At 41.0% G+C, this 16,360-nt stretch overlaps 1 protein-coding gene across 1 annotated transcript in view; it reads right to left on the bottom strand.

Annotated features, from left to right (window-relative positions):
- The window catches only part of rassf4a (Ras association domain family member 4a), an 81,092-nt gene that overhangs the window by 4,798 nt on the left and 59,934 nt on the right, over positions 1 to 16,360 (bottom strand). The window contains exons 4-10 of the mRNA XM_034184758.1: positions 12,884 to 12,990; positions 11,722 to 11,801; positions 6,515 to 6,684; positions 1,966 to 2,067; positions 1,831 to 1,882; positions 1,622 to 1,743; positions 803 to 900 (exon numbers count right to left, since the gene is read on the bottom strand). Of these exons, the coding sequence (XP_034040649.1) occupies positions 803 to 900; positions 1,622 to 1,743; positions 1,831 to 1,882; positions 1,966 to 2,067; positions 6,515 to 6,684; positions 11,722 to 11,801; positions 12,884 to 12,990 (731 nt within the window). The remainder of the gene's footprint in view (positions 1 to 802; positions 901 to 1,621; positions 1,744 to 1,830; positions 1,883 to 1,965; positions 2,068 to 6,514; positions 6,685 to 11,721; positions 11,802 to 12,883; positions 12,991 to 16,360) is intronic.

Genomic DNA, 16,360 nt, shown 5'->3' with positions numbered 1-16,360 from the left:
ATTGCAAAATGTTTTGCATGTGGAGAGAACGTGTGCATGTTTTATTATATTGTGCGCATGTTTTGTTATATTGTGCGCACATTCTATTATATTGTGCGCACGTTTTATTATATTGTGCACACATTTTATTATATTGTGCGCACGTTTTGTTATATTGTGCGCTCGTTTTATTACATTGTATGCACAAATGTGCATTCAATATTGTCATGACACATGAATGTTGGCTATTAGCCAACAAACCAGCAGACAGTGTAATACATTTCCCCTTTAGAAATGGATCTGGTCAGAGTTTGGGCGCACAAGGACATACAGAGAACTCCAGCTACCCAGCATGGCATCATCTGGAGTTTAAGCACATTAAAAAGGATGCTGAGGGCGAAGCATCTCCCCGTCACGAAGATGACAATTTACGTCATATTATGAAGTTCATTTTGAACGAAAGGAAAATGTGCGCACGTTTTATTAATTCGAGGTCTTAATTAAAAGAAAACGTGCGCACGTTTTATTAGCTCAAGGGCTCGATTAAAGGAAAATGTGCGCACAAATTATCATGGTCAGAAAAAAATATCACTTTACGTGACCTCTCCCGGGTTCTGTATGCGTTACGGTTATACAATCTTGTACAAAGTGAGTGATAGTTTTATAAAAACACTGTCTTCATTCACTGAGTGGCCTGGACCTTGTTTTGATGTAACACCAGCAGGAAACACAGATATCACTGGAGTCACACAATGAAATAATTATGTGTGTGTTGTTAAAGAAGGCCTTGATAGTGGCCTGTTTTTAAAAAAACCTGACTTACTTTTTAGTTAGTTTGGTTATTTCACGCTCCTCCTCCTCTTTAAGTTTCTCTAGAAAACTGTCTAAAACAGGAATCTCAAACTTTATGTACTGGGCAACCTATGGAGGAAAAGATGAAAACAATTCATGAATCGCACATAAAAAATATTTGTGAATAAGAAAAATGGAATGTGCACTCTCTCTCTCCAACACAATGAGACACACAAAGTATTTGGTGTTTTGTCGCTGCGTCGCCACACAACTCTGCATACGTACAAAATCGCTGGAAGAGAAAGTTTGGCATTGTGCTATTTGCTATGACATTTGTGCTACTTTCTTGAGTATTTGAGCAAAACTGAACAAAACAAAAGCTACTCAAAGTTGCATTTTGCCTTGCTGACATTCCTGTAAGATTTGTCAATCTCAAGGTAACTATATTCCCAAAAGATCTGAAATATTTGTATTGAAAATATGAAACTATGAAGAGAACCACAAACTGGAACTTTTCCAAGGATTTTGCACGCATGCTCTGTGTAGTGCTGTGACATATTGCATTATGGGTAATGACAAAACACAGAATTAGAAAATAAACTTGCTACCCAACTATTTTTACTTGCATTACAAATATGAGATTCTCCCAACAGTCTGATAAATTTCTCTGGTTATGTTCCCGGTTTATAAATATGACAATGACATCATGACAGTCAGAAGATTGTTTCATCAGGCCAGAAACAGGATATCTGTAGCTAAATTTAACACCTGCCTATCATTAGACTATTGTCTGGTTGTCCGTGTTGGGCAGCACAGACAGGAACGCTATGTTAAAGCCAAGCAGCCTCACATCGTATGTGACTTCCTCTCCCAGATCTGCCTCCATGATGAAGATCTTGGCAATTTTCTCACAGGGTCCATAAAGCACACGAGCCACCAGCGGATATTCAGCATCTCTCAGCCTGATCCGCTCTAAAAGATCACAGACAAAGAAAACAACTCACTGCACGTATTCAAAGCATCATTTCTAGTGATGTAATGAGGTGAGTTCTGACTTACCACCAGACTCATGAACCATATAAAGGACAAACTCCTCAGAATTATTCTCCACCTTAAAAGACACACATTACCGATTATTTCTTGTGTTTGAGATTTTCAGGAAGCTCCACTTGACTTGAAGACCATCTTTCTCACCCTAAACTTGTGAAGCAGCAGACAGAGGACTTGTACGGTTGTCATGGAGCTGTTCACTCGTACATTAGTGACGGAACCATAGGCAGGTGTAAAAACAGACGTCTGCAGGAAAAAACATTTAACATTTAGAATTCCATGGCTGTGCCTGAAGTTTTTAGGCTGTGTCAAAGAGCAGCCCGAGCAACCAAATCTATCAATCTGTGAAACTCAACACGGGTTGTGAAAAAGCACTGGCGATACTCGTACTTGCGTTCCATGAGCGCTTGCAGACTTCTTTCTTCTTGGACGTGATGTCGGAGTGCTCTGGATGTGGAGCAGCAAGTAGCTGGGACTGAATCTTATTGAGAATAACCTTTGCAATTCCCAGAATTTGCCTCAACTATGTTGGGGAAAAAAAAAAAACTTGTAGTAGATTGCAGAGAGACCTTATACTCGTATGCCGTGTGCCAGGAATCTAGCTTTGGTAAGCTAGCAAGGTAGCGCCTTCAGTTCAGTTGCTTGACTCTTGCTAGTCAAATTGTGGAGTTGTATAAGTGATAAGAAACTAGTTTAGTGAGTTTAACACTGTTAATATGAGTTATGTTTTGGAGCTATATCACTATATTTGTTGCATGCACATAATCCACACAACTGGATGATAAAATACAGAAAATATTAGCCTCTCATGGCTGCTGTGATCTCTGGAAAGAAAAGCATTTCTTTGCTTTGAACACTAGATGATACACTGAGCATATTTTATGGATCTACAGACACTGTGCCTTTCCAGAGAGGGAGAATTCAGTTCTTTGAGTGTTTTGGGATGATCCCTCTCTTCCAAATGGAGGCAAATATTGCTTGAAAGACCAGAAGTACAGCACCCCCGTTCACCTGAAGGGGTTCAGCCACGACACCATACGTAACCTGTAGTTTTTCTACAGTCTCACGCAGATTTGGTAGGTCACAAGTGACTGATGACTGGGGAGGTTGTGGCTTGGTAGTTACAGAAGCGGGCTTGTAACCAGAGGATCTTTGGTTTGATTCTCTGTCAGAGAAAACTCACCAAATTGCCCATGAGAAAGATCCTAAATCTACAAGTTGCTTCCCGTGTGAGAATTGGCAGCATGCTGACATCGATGTGCGATATTCAGAGTGTCCTTAAAGATAAAATACCTTTTTGTGAACATGAGCAATTCCAATGCAATCCCTGGCAGCTTTCAGGGTCTAGTTGTGAAAGAACTCCCACATTCCATTTGGGTCACAAGTTGTGTGGATGGTTGCAAATCATTCCTACAGATTGTGTGCAAATTCTTGCAAAACACTGATCTCGAAGTCTATCAACACGGTATAGTCACACGGCAGTCTGTGGGACTTCAGCTGAAGCTTGAGAGATGCTACAACAAGTGATCACATGAAACATTCATATATCAACGTGTGCATTTTCTTTTTTCAAGTCGACACATTAATTGGAGATGATGGTTTAGTGGTTAAGCATTGGACCTGAGACCAGAGAATCCTTGGTTTAAACCACTAAGGGCCCTTGGGTAAGGTCCTTAATCCCCAAGCTGCTCCTGGTGTGTAGTTGAACGCCTCACACGGTAGCACCCTGACATTGGTGTGTATGGGTGAATGTGAGGCATTAATGTAAAGTGCTTTGAACTTCTAATACAGATGGAAAAGCACTATATAAATGTAGTCCATTTACCATTTAGATATGTAGTGTTTACCATTTTTATATCTTTTCATGCTGTTACTTGTTTGCTGATGATGAGGCTGTTGTAATGGAAGTATAAACTGTTTTACAATCAGATGAGGCAATGGTGCATTTCCACACTTGCCTTTTCAACATTAGGTGATAAAACCATTTAGTCACTTTTATTGTTCCCTTGATGAGTAGCACCCGTGTATCAAGTCACCTTAAAAGTCAATCAATCAATCAATCAATTTTTTTATATAGCGCCAAATCACAACAAACAGTTGTAGTCCTAGTCAATGACCACACAAGACACAATAACACTGAAGAAAGCCAAGTGCTGAAGTGAGTACTTTGCTCTGATGCTGTGCTACTTTAAAAGACTTTTGGATTGGGGCCCGTCATATCCTGAGATACTTGAGTTGAGCACGCCAGTTCTTTTCTTTTGCTTGTGAGGTAATAAACGAAAAATTTCTCCAGTACTTCTTGATACTTGCCAGCGGACATGCTGTACTGCATATTTTCTCTTTTCCCCTGCTGTAGCCAAAGTTATTTAGCCTTATCAGGCGATTTCAGCCAAGGCCTTGACTTTAGCTCATCAGGTTTAAATAAAAACAGAGTATATGCAGTGCTTTTGTATCATTGTGTGCCTTCAACCAGTTATGGTGTTGTATATTATTTACATGACAATCAAAGCACATCATTGCATCATGGGTATTTTAGCAAAGTGGTGACTCTGAGGGAACTCACAACGTGTTGAAAAATTTTACAATGTAGACACCTATAACACAAGCAGTGGTTTTCACCAGACCAAGGTTTTGACAGTAAAAGAAACGGACAAACAAGCTCATTTAAAAAACAAATAACTTCAACCACACCTGCTTCTAGTTTACATCATTTATGTGATAATTACTGCCTGCAACAATCCCAGACATGTCCAGCAGGTGACAGGCAGGTATATGATGTATAACATAAGCAAATAAAAGTTGTTTTTCTACTGATCTTGTGTATCAAAATTAGCCAATATTTAATCTGTTTATCCACATTTGTATTCCCTTTAAATTCAGTGAGCTACAAGATGAGAGCTGTTATTACTCTACTCACAGCTGTGTGAGCAGGATGTTGTAATCATGTCTACTTGCGTCTCTGAATTTGAACAAAATAACTAAGAAATGGGTGGATGAATTTTCACCAAATTTGGTGGAAATATTACTCAAGTTAGTGTCTCTGCATGATTAACTTTTGGAGCAGGTTGGTCAAAGTCAAGCAAAATATATTCCCAAAACACATTTAACATAATATTTCCATGGCCAATACAACTAAAGCTTTAATTAAATACTCATACTAATCAGTAAAATATTTGTGATCGATTGGTATATGACTCCATGATGGCATCACAAAGAAGTTGTAATATGAAATCATATGTTGTATAAAAACCCTTAATCATCTATGGATGGTCCCTTGAAGCTCACTGCATGTATTGCAGGCATTAAATATTGCAAATTCATAATATAAAGTTAGATTTTGCTGTGAAATGCACCCCGAGTTATCAGCCATCTAGTCCCTTGCACTACCTCTGCCAAGGAGGTAATGTTGTCACCAGTGTTTGTCTGCTGGTTTGTCTGATAGCAGGATAACTCAACAGTAAATTAATGTCCTTCGGCTGCTCCCTTGTTTGCACTCGGGGTCACCACAGAAAATCCAAGGTGGATCTGCATGTTGAATTGGGACAGGTTTTACGCCAGATGCCCTTCCTGACGCAACTCCACATTACATGGAGAAATGTGGCAGGGGTGGGATTTGAACCCGGAACCTTCTGCACTGAAACCAAGCTTGGCCACCACCCCTGCAGGACTCAAACGTAATAATAATAATAATAATAATAAAAAAAAAAAAAATCTATGAAATTGGGTGAGCAAATAGATAATGTTCTGGGTATTAATTACATTTCAAAGGCAATATGGAATAAATTCTGGAACTGAGGTCCAGAAGAATGTTTGGCATACAGCGACATTTAACTCAAAACATTGTGAGAGGATGCTGATGACATTTGGTAAGCAGATGGATAATGTCCTAGAAAATGAGAGATTTTATACAGAATTTGATTGGGGAACATATTTTGTATCCAGAAGACATTTAAAGCAATATGTGGCTTTTGCCACATATTGGGGGAGGTGATGGTCTAATGGTTAAGGCGTTGGGCTTGAGACCAGAAGATCCTTGGTTCAAATCCCAGCCTGACTGGAAAATCACTCAGGGCCCTTGGGCAAGGTCTTTAATCCCCTATTGTTCCCGGTGTGTAGTGAGCGCCTTGTATGGCAGCACCCTCACATCGGGGTGAATGTGAGGCATTATTTGTAAAGCGCTTTGAGCGTCTGATGCAGATGGAAAAGTGTTATATAAATGCAGTCCATTTATTTGGCAGAGGTATGTGCTCTTGGAATGTTTTCTAGTTGTTTCTGAGTTACTGTATAAACAAACTGGAGGGAATATATCTATCTCTCTCTTTCTCAAAACAAATCAATCACAGATGATGTCTTCTGTCTTACGCATGAGGAAATTTGCTTCATCATCACTACTTACTGCCAGAATGGGTGATCTAAAGCTCCTTGAAAATCCTGAACAGGAAATCTAAAACAGCAAGGAAACTGCTGGATCTGCAGCTGGACTCTGTTCAATCATAACACATGATGAAGGTACTAGATGTACTACTTTCTTTTATGGTACATTACTGAAATCAGCTGGGCTATTGTGAAACTCTCAGCACTCGTACAGGCACACCCGCTCAGGAAGTTCCAGCCTCTCTGCACCTGGAATTGTGTCAACAACGGGATACATTAATAAGCGCACACGGATGCGTGCGTGCAATGTGGATTGCACCTTATGGTTGTAGAAGTGTCCGTTGATGGAGAATCTGTGTGTGCGTAGGCGCTGTAAGTCTCTGGCGGTATGTGACTTTGACCTCCTCTGAACTCTCATGAAGGAAGCGTCACTCCTGGTCCTGAGCAGCTGAGGAGAGTCCTCTTCCTCCTCACCGCCCATGTCACCACCTCAGGGATACATGCACATAAAGACACCTGTCTTAGCACTCAGGCCAGTAGTTATGCATGTCTGTCACACGGAAATCAGACGTTATAAGTCATATTTATGGAAACATAGGAGATGTTAATGCAATCCAGCATTTTCTAATGCTACGTTTACACATAACAACAACGGGTCACCAATGCCACAAAGTGTACATTCTTGGCCGCTGATCACGAATGTGATGATTCGGTGCAGAGGCGTCAAGTGCCCCAGGAACTGTCGCGACCTGTTAAGATGCGTTAGGATTAATGGCACGTGTCGCTGGCAAATTATTATGAGGCATTTTGCACGGTCAAGAATGTTGTCCCAGGCTGTTGTGCACAACAGCACATCATTACGTTCTGTCACAATCTGTCAGGAATGTTGTGAATTTGGTGAATTGTCTCCACACAACCCTCATATTCTTCCTACTGCCAGCTGCTGAACAATTCAGATCGCTCCAGATTGCTCCTCAAAATCAAGCTTAATCCACAGTAGAAGAACTTTGTGATTGCAGGCTTAGTTGGACTCTGTGCTATGGAGTGGTGTAGAAAGGAGGAGAAGGAGACAGAGCGAGCCAGATGTCCAGCTGCACACGGCTCTCCCCTGGCTCAGACTGGTTCTCCCAAACATCAGGGACAGCAGCAGGTGGAACACCTGCAGGAGCGCACATTGGAAGGAGACTTTTAGCCGACTTAGCGTCACTATCCTTCTTTGGCATATTGCAGCAATGAAACTGAATGCAGTGCAGCAGGGTTTAATTGTGCGCACGTCAGAGAAGTGATTCATTGTGGTGCACAGTGAAATGTGACGCCGCATTACACTTCGTGTTAAAACTTGACAGTTCCCATGTCAATTCGTAAAAACATGTGACAGTATGGGCTCCAAGAACCATCATAGGAACCACTACAAACGCTGTCACGCTCTATTAATGATCACCACTAATCAAGACATATTAACACGCTCAGTTGCGAACTCCACAACATGAGGTGAAATGAGGGTGGTGTGACATTTGTGGAAGTTTTTTTGACAGCAAAAAACATGCTCCATGAAAATCACGAATGTCACGCACCTACACGCACTGTTAAGAACCCTATTCAGATGACTTAAGTCATGTTAAGAATGTCAGGAATGTGCCAAGAATGACGCAAATATGACATTCATAACACGTCCTGCCTATGTGTAAACGCAGCATTACTAGTATTACTCTCTGATCTCAATTCATGCTGGCCTCCCGGTAAGAAGGTTTTTAGTATGAGGCCACAGGTTCCCCATTCTCCTTTAGATCTGGAGTTTCATGAGGAAGGGCATCCAGTGTAAAATGTATCAAATCAACATGCAGATCCATAACGGATGTGCTGCGATGACCATGAGCCAAAAGAAATTTGTACAACCCCAATTCCAATGAAGTTGGGACATTGTGTGAAATGTAAATAAAAACAGAATACAATGATTTGTAAATCCTCTTCAAGCTATAGTCAATTGTATACACCACAAAGACAAGATATTTAATGTTCAAACTGATAAACTTTGTTGTTTTTGTGCAAATATTTGCTCATTTTGAAATGGATGCCTGCAACACGTTTCAAAAAAGATGGGACAGAGCAACAAAACACTGGGAAAGTTGATGAATGCTCAAAGAACACCTGTTTGGAACATTTCAGAGGTGAACAGGTTAATTGGAAACAGGTGAGTGTCATGATTGGGTATAAAAGGAGCATCCCCAAAAGGCTCAGCCATTCACAAGCAAAGATGGGGTGAGGATCACCACTCTGTGAACAACTGTGAACAACAACTTAAGAACAATGTTTCTCAACCTTCAATTGCAAGGCATTTAGGGATTCCATCATCTACAGTCCATAATATAATCAGAAGATTCAGAGAATCTGGAGAACTTTCTACACGTAAGCGGCAAGGCCGAATAACCAACATTGAATGCCTGTGACCTTCGATCCCTCAGGCGGCACTGCATTAAAAACCAACATCATTGTGTAAAGGATCTTACCGTGTGGGCTCAGGAACACTTCAGAAAACCACTGTCAGTTAACACAGTTCATCGCTACAACTACAAGTGCAAGTTAAAACTCTACCATGCAAAGCAAAAGCCATACATCAACAACAACCAGAAACCCTGCCACCTTCTCTGGGCCTGAGCTCATTTGAAATGGACAAACGCAAAATGGAAAAGTGTCCTGTGGTCTGATGAATCCACATTTCAAATTGTTTTTGGAAATCATGGATGTCGTGTCCTCTGGACAAAAGAGGAAAAAGACCATCCAAATTGTTACCAGTGCAAAGTTCAAAAGACAGCATCTGTGATGGTATGGAGGTGTGTTAGTGTCCATGACATGGGCAACTTATACATCTGTGATGAGATGGCACCATCAATGCTGAAAGGTACATCCAGGAGCAACACATGCTGCCATCCAAGCAACGTCTTTTTCAGGGATGTCCCTGCTTATTTCAGCAAGACAATGCCAAGCCACATTCTGCACGTGTTACAACAGCGTGGCTTTGTAGTAAAAGAGTGCGGGTACTAGATTGGCCTTCCTGCAGTCCAGACCTGTCACCCATTGAAAATGTGTGGCGCATTATGAAGCGCAAAATACGACAACGGAGACCCCTGACTGTTGCACAACTGAAGTCATACATCAAGCAAGAATGGGAAAGAATTCCACCTACAAAGCTTCAACAATTAGTGTCCTCAGTTCCCAAACACTTATTGAGTGTTGTTAGAAGGAAAGGTGATGTAACACAGTGGTAAACATACCACTGTCCCAGCTTTTTTGAAATGCGTTGTAGGCATCCATTTCAAAATGAGCAAATATTTGCACAAAAACAAAGTTTATCAGTTTGAACATTAAATATCTTGTCTTTGTGGTGTATTCAATTGAATATAGGTTGAAGAGGATTTGCACATCATTGTATTCTGTTTTGATTTACATTTTACACAACGTCCTAAGTTCATCAGAATTGGGGTTGTAGTTCTCAATAACTGGAGCATCGCTTAATTTTGACCGCTGTGTAATTCTTCAATTGACCCCTACCTGGCTATTGTCTGTTGAAAATTCAAATGGCCAGTCGGTTTTTCAAAACAGTAATGTTCAAGGAATATTTGTCCTGAATTTGTTGCTTCCATCACCATTTGCAGGCTTGTTTCAGTTATCTGCTGCACTAGATGCCCAGACATTACCAGTCTGTGGCAGACAGATGAAAATTCAGTAAGATATATCTTATATATATTCCAATTCTAAGGTGGAACTATGCTAGTATACTAAGGTATATTTAAATATCTAAAAAGGAAGAGTAAAATAGAAGAGTAGAAAAGAGTAGAGTAGAGCCACTTAGGTGCCTGGTCTTGAGAACCAGGGATGGTTCTTTTATAAATGGCTATATAAATAAATAGATCTAAATAGATGGCTATTTTATAAATGTGGGGATGGACTGATTGTGTACGTGGTTGGTGGAAGATCCTTAGGCATTCCCAAGCCAGCTGAGAGATGTAATCCCTCCAAGTTTGTCCTAAGTCTTGCTTGGGGCCTCATCCTTGTTGTATGTTCCTGGAAGACCACCCTCGGAAGACTATCAGGGTGCATCCTCACAAAATGCCCCATCCACCTTAACTGGCTGCTTTCAATGCAAATAAGCAGCAGATCTACTGAAGAGTCCCTCCTGGATATTCAAGCTTCTCGCCCTGTCACTGAGTGTAAGCCCTGATACCATAATAATAAATTTTACTTAAACCATTTCGCAAATCTTCACCCTCATCTGTTATCCAGAACCGGGTTGTGAGGGCAACAGCTCCAGCAGGGAACCACAAACTTCCCTTTCCTGGGCCGCATTAACCACCTGTGACTGGGGGATACCGAGGCATTCCCAGGCCAGTGTGGAGAAATAATTTCTCCACCTAGTCCTGGGTCTTCCCCGTGGTGTTCTCCCAGTTGAACGTGCCTGGAACACCTCCCTAGGGAGGCACAAGGGGGCACCCTTACCAGATGCTCGAACCAACGTGAAGGAGCAGCGGCTCTACTCTGAGCTTCTCACAGATGACCAAGCTTCTCACCTCATCCTTAAGGGACACACCAGCCACCCTCCTCAGGAAACCCATTTCGGCCGCCAGTAGATCAAGAGCTTCGCCTTTTGGCTCAGCTCCCTTTTTGTCACAACATTACGGTAGAGCAAATGCAATACCGTCCCTGCTGTGCTGATTCTCCAGCCAATCTAACACTCCATTGTCCCCTCACTTGTGAACAAGACTCCAAGGTACTTGAACTCCTTCACTTGGGGCAAGACCTCATTTCCTACCCGGAGTAAGCAATGCATCAGTTTCCTGCTGAGAACCATGGCCTCAGATTTAGAGGTGCTGATCCTCATCCCAGCCGCTTCACACTCGGCTGTGAACTGACCCAGTGAGTGTTGGAGGTCACAGGCTCATGAAGCCAACAAGACCACAGCATCTGCAAAAAGCAGTGATGAGACCCTGAGCCCACCAAGCTGAAGACCCCCCCCCACGGACTACGCCTCAATATCCTGTCCATGAATATCACAAACAGGATTGGTGGCGCAGCCCTGGCAGAGGCCAACCTCCACCGGAAATGAGTCTGACTTACTGCAGAGAACCTGAACACAGCTCTCGCTTTGCGAGTACAGAGATTGGGTAGCCCTGAGAAGGGACCACCTCACTCCATATTCCTACAGCACCTACTACAGTATCTTCCGGGGTACCCGATCCATGTAGCACTGATGTGACAATAAAACTGTATTGCAAGTTGAATCCTATCAACGGTAGACAAAAACATCTGATTAAAAAAAGCCTATTGTTCGACCTGCAGTTGAGGTAGACAAACTTTAGCGTTGGTGATCTGATCTTGATGGCGTCTGGTGATAAGCCGTCTCTCAACACGTGTGTCAGCCTTTCCACTCAGCATGTTGCAACAGACACTTGTGAAGCTGTAATCGCTGTCACTAATCCATCAGGTGTATGTGTGTGTGTGAGAGAGTGACCGCACGTGTATGCTACTCACTTGTTGGTCCCGTTTCTTTGCCAGGTGGATTATTGTTAGATTCTACTGAGAGCTGCTTAGCCACAGTCAATCTGTCATTCCTGAACAAATAAATAAATAAATAAAACTGTTTTTTAAAAACTCACATAAAACAGAGGACCAGTGTTTTCTGTATCTTAATATTCACTACCAGATAAAAAAAAATTCTTAACACTCGGACTTGGCTCTTAGCTAAACTAGATGCAGAGCAGGTGGCTCTGTGGATAGAAGCTGGATGACTAACCTTAAATTAGGGTTCGATTTCAGGTGTGTGCTTCAGGCTACTGGCTGGAATGGCACAGGTAAGGATTTTCACACAAGAAAACAGATCAATCAAGGCTCAAGTGTCCCGTGTGCCTCCTGGCAAGCTCTAGTTGCAATTTTGCCTCTTCTCTTTAAGAAACTCCTCATCTGTGCCACTCCATTAGGAAGCCAGAAAATTCACAATGCAACAAACAAACAGACAACAGCTTGTCAGCCTCTTTCTTTCTGGAAACTGTGACTTGATCCTTTATTTTCTGCTACATATTTCCTGAAAACTGAAACTAAGACAATCTTGAAGAGTTCCTGATTCTTGGCAATAACTAAACATTGTCAGGGCATTGTAAATCAACAGCAATAACAGTGCACATATTGGACTGTCTCTGCAGGTCCATTGGTGCTGGTGCTTATCCCTGGATTTTGTAGTGTGAGGTGGATGAGCGTTTACAATCCCCCAGATGGGAGCCCAGCCCAATGCAGATTACCTCCCCGAGTACCTGTTTATGAGTGAGAAACAATGCAGGAGTGTGTTGTCAAAGGCCACAGAAACACAGTGAGACCGGGAATCGAACTCAGATTCGGTAGTCCAGCGCCTTATCCTACTGAGCTACCTGCTCTACTACGAAAATAATCACAAAAGCAATTATCAGACACAGGTTAATTTTGGTCATTGAGTTACCTTTAAATTATAGAAAAATTGTTCCATCTGCATTACCCAACTTGTCAGCTAGAAATAAAAACTGTAGACCAGCCAGGTCCACATTAGTCGTAGTCGAGCATTACAACTACTGATTCTATTGGTGTGAAGTCTCCGTGTTGATCATGTGGTCATAAATTCCAAATGTTGAAAGCACCTCTGTTTAGTCTGACAACAGGTTTTTACCGGTTGAGACGGAATCTTTCATTGTCATCATACATCTGAAGCCTGATTGGTCGTTGTAGACCCCAGTAGATATTCAGCAGCCCCTCGAGAACAAGCTGTCCATCCTCCTATACACACACAGAAAGAAGGAACAATAAATATCAGAGGATATCCTGCCGGCAGCCTGCCACATCAGCTCAGTATCAGGTGTACGTGCAGGACTGTCCGCTCACAGCTCCAGGGGGAACCCTCAGCATGTGAGGCAAACCCAGTTTATTCACTCACTCAGTGGATGAAGTCACGTCTGAGATGGCGGCTCTCAACAGAGCCAAGACTGTTTAAAGTCACGTACGCAGGAGGTGTTTGGTTTTTGAAATTCTAAATTTAGAATGAAATGGACAGTTTTTGTGCTTTCCACTCGATTGTGTAAGACTGAAAACATTTTGCACATTTATTGCAAAATCTGATACTAAAGATAAGTGACATTTGCTTACTAATCCTTACTACACTGACAAAAACCTTTTGTTTAAACTTTCAAAATTTTGTGTCCAGGCTGCGTAAACATTTACGTTGACTGAACTTTCAAGGAAAAGTTGCTGTAACTTTTAAAACTATTAAACCAAGACGGTATCATGTCTTTTTTCATGTCATAGTCACAAATGATTGATTGTTGTATTTGTAGTGAATGACATATTCCAGGAAAAAAAGGTGCTCCCCAGTGTGAAAAATAAATCAGGTCACTTCTGTTTTGACCACTTTGTATCATGTGCATCTCCAGGTGAGTCTCCTTTACCCTTCAAATTGCACAAATTGAAGTAGTGAAATGAAAATACGCTTCATGTATTTGGAACCCCCCCCCCCCACACACACACACACACACAACCAAAACCCTTTCAAATATTGGGAAAAAAAAATGTTCGCATGAGGTTGATTTTCAGACGATTACTTACGAAAGTAAGTAATATTTCATAGTTTTTTCTGCAATTACAGGTTACATGATGTCCACAAAGAGTCACATGACATTCTAAAGTACAACGTGCAGTACATGTGGACGAAGGGAGAGACTGTGAGCTTCTTAAATCTTATAAGACACAAATGTTATGACAATACTGGACTTGCAAGAAAAGAAAAATGTCAATATTTAGCAGGACTTGCACATCTGTTGCCATGGCTATTGGAATGACAGTTATTGCAAGAGGACAAAACCCAATAGTTGCATAACATCAATCAATGGAAAAAACTGTAATTTAAGATTTTAGATCAGATTAGACAGAACTTTATTTATCCCTTGGGAAGACTCACTCAGGGAAACTGAGGTTCCAGCAGCATTGTATAGCAGCACACAGGGTAAGAAGCACACAGAGTATCAAAAGCAAAAATAAAAACAATTTGCAAAATGTAAATACAAATATAAATAACAGAAATACTGCTTTCTCCTGGCTTATTAACTACTACTGTTCCTCTCCTTCCCGTCCTCTGTCTGTTACTGTTACTCCTCAGCCCCCCGCCCGTGAGTGATTTGTTGACATTCTGGAAATGTCACGCAATGTTTGCACAAATCTGTAATGAAAAACTGGCTTCACAGTCTGCTTTTAATCTTAACCCTAACCGTCCAAGGTGCACTACGAGCGTAACAACAATGTTATGTCACAAAGATGGGTTTAGATTTTCCAATGTAAACTTTTAAGGCAGTCTGGACACTCAGTTCACATGTCAATTCAATTTGTACAGTACAAATTCCCAACATACGTAAGTTGCACCAAGGTGCTACACATGAGCAAGGTTTAAATTTGACTTGTCCCCTGATCAAACCCACTTTCATTTCAGTTTTATATAGCACCAAATCACAATCTGAGTCCTTCCAAGGTGCTTCACCAGGGCAAAGTCCAACCTTACCAATCCTCCTGAGAAAGCTCGAAGACAACAGTGGGGTGACCATCTGCTTTGGCCATACCAACAAAACAAAACAAAAACTGTTTGCACATGTTGTGATAGAAATGCTGCCACTAAGTACATTAACCTTGAAAAGTTAAAACAAAAAGTCTTATTTTACAGCGCAATCTGTTGGTGTGTGGTTAATGTTTCCACAGATGTCATACACCAGTCAAATTATTGCGAGTGTTCTTGTTTGTTTGGTTTTGGTTCCTTTAAAATTTCATACATTTCAATTCTATGTCACAGAATAATAAGAATGTTTCAGATGGTGTGAAAGTTTATACAACTTATTTACTCGCTGTTGCTGAAAATAAGTCGAATTACTGTAATTAGTCAGACACCTGGAAAATTCCCTCTTTTTTCCATGAGTTAAGATCCAGATAAGAGCAGATGTCACAGTGTAAACACAGCATCAAATTGCTCTTTCAGCGAGCAACTATTGAGCTTGTTACATCAGAACTGCATTTCTCCCAGAAAGCAGCAAGACAGAGTTTACTGAGGGACAAACTGTTTTACAAATGCCTTTCAGCCAAGCTTCTCATGTGACTCTAAAGCAGCTGTGGCAATTTTTCTCAAATTCAGAGAAATCAGCAAATATTGTGTAATACCTTTGTTTTGTAATACTACATTTTTGAGTTAAATGTTAAGCAATAATTGTAAATTCATGCACCATTATCTAGAGATACAAGTTAAAAAAGAACAACTGATTATTAATGGAGTTTGGAAACACACACACACACACACACACACACACACACACACACACACACACACACACACACACACACACACACACACACACACACACACACACACACACACACACACACACACACACACACACACACACACACCCCAAGATCTTGATTGTGTTATTTATGTGTAGCACACAACACTAACAATACTTGCCTTACTGTTTATTTGAACTTACACTCAACAAAAATATAAATGCAACACTTTTGGTTTTGCTCCCATTTTGTATGAGATGAACTCAAAGATCTAAAACTTTTTCCACATACACAATTATCACCATTTCCCTCAAATATTGTTCACAAACCAGTCTAAATCTGTGATAGTGAGCACTTCTCCTTTGCTGAGATAATCCATCCCACCTCACAGGTGTGCCATACCAAGATGCTGATTAGACACCATGATTAGTGCACAGGTGTGCCTTAGACTGCCCACAATAATAAATTATTATACAAATAAATAGTGAGCAACTGCTCATTAAAGGGCACTTTCTACTGGAATATGAAAATGTGTCAAATAAGGCTTGTAAGCCTTTCAAATAATGGGATATCTGATGAAAATGAATAATTCACCTCATGACGCAAAAAAGCTGAGCTATTGCTTCTCTGTGGAATGAACAATTTATACTACAGAGATATTGGCAAAAAACATTTTCTTGCAACTGGAATCTGGGAATGAGTTTCTAAAAATATACAGAATTAGGAATGTTTACATTAATATCAGATATTAATATTCTCAAAGTTTGAAAACCTTTGATTGGAAATAAGTTACACTTAGTCATGTGCACACTCAAGAAACCCAGACTGCTTCAAA

This window comes from Thalassophryne amazonica, chromosome 13 (genome assembly GCF_902500255.1).
Source record: "Thalassophryne amazonica chromosome 13, fThaAma1.1, whole genome shotgun sequence".
NCBI lineage: Eukaryota > Metazoa > Chordata > Actinopteri > Batrachoidiformes > Batrachoididae > Thalassophryne > Thalassophryne amazonica.
The sequence above is the reverse complement of the archived record's forward strand: the minus strand, read 5'-3'. Positions and strand labels throughout refer to the sequence as shown.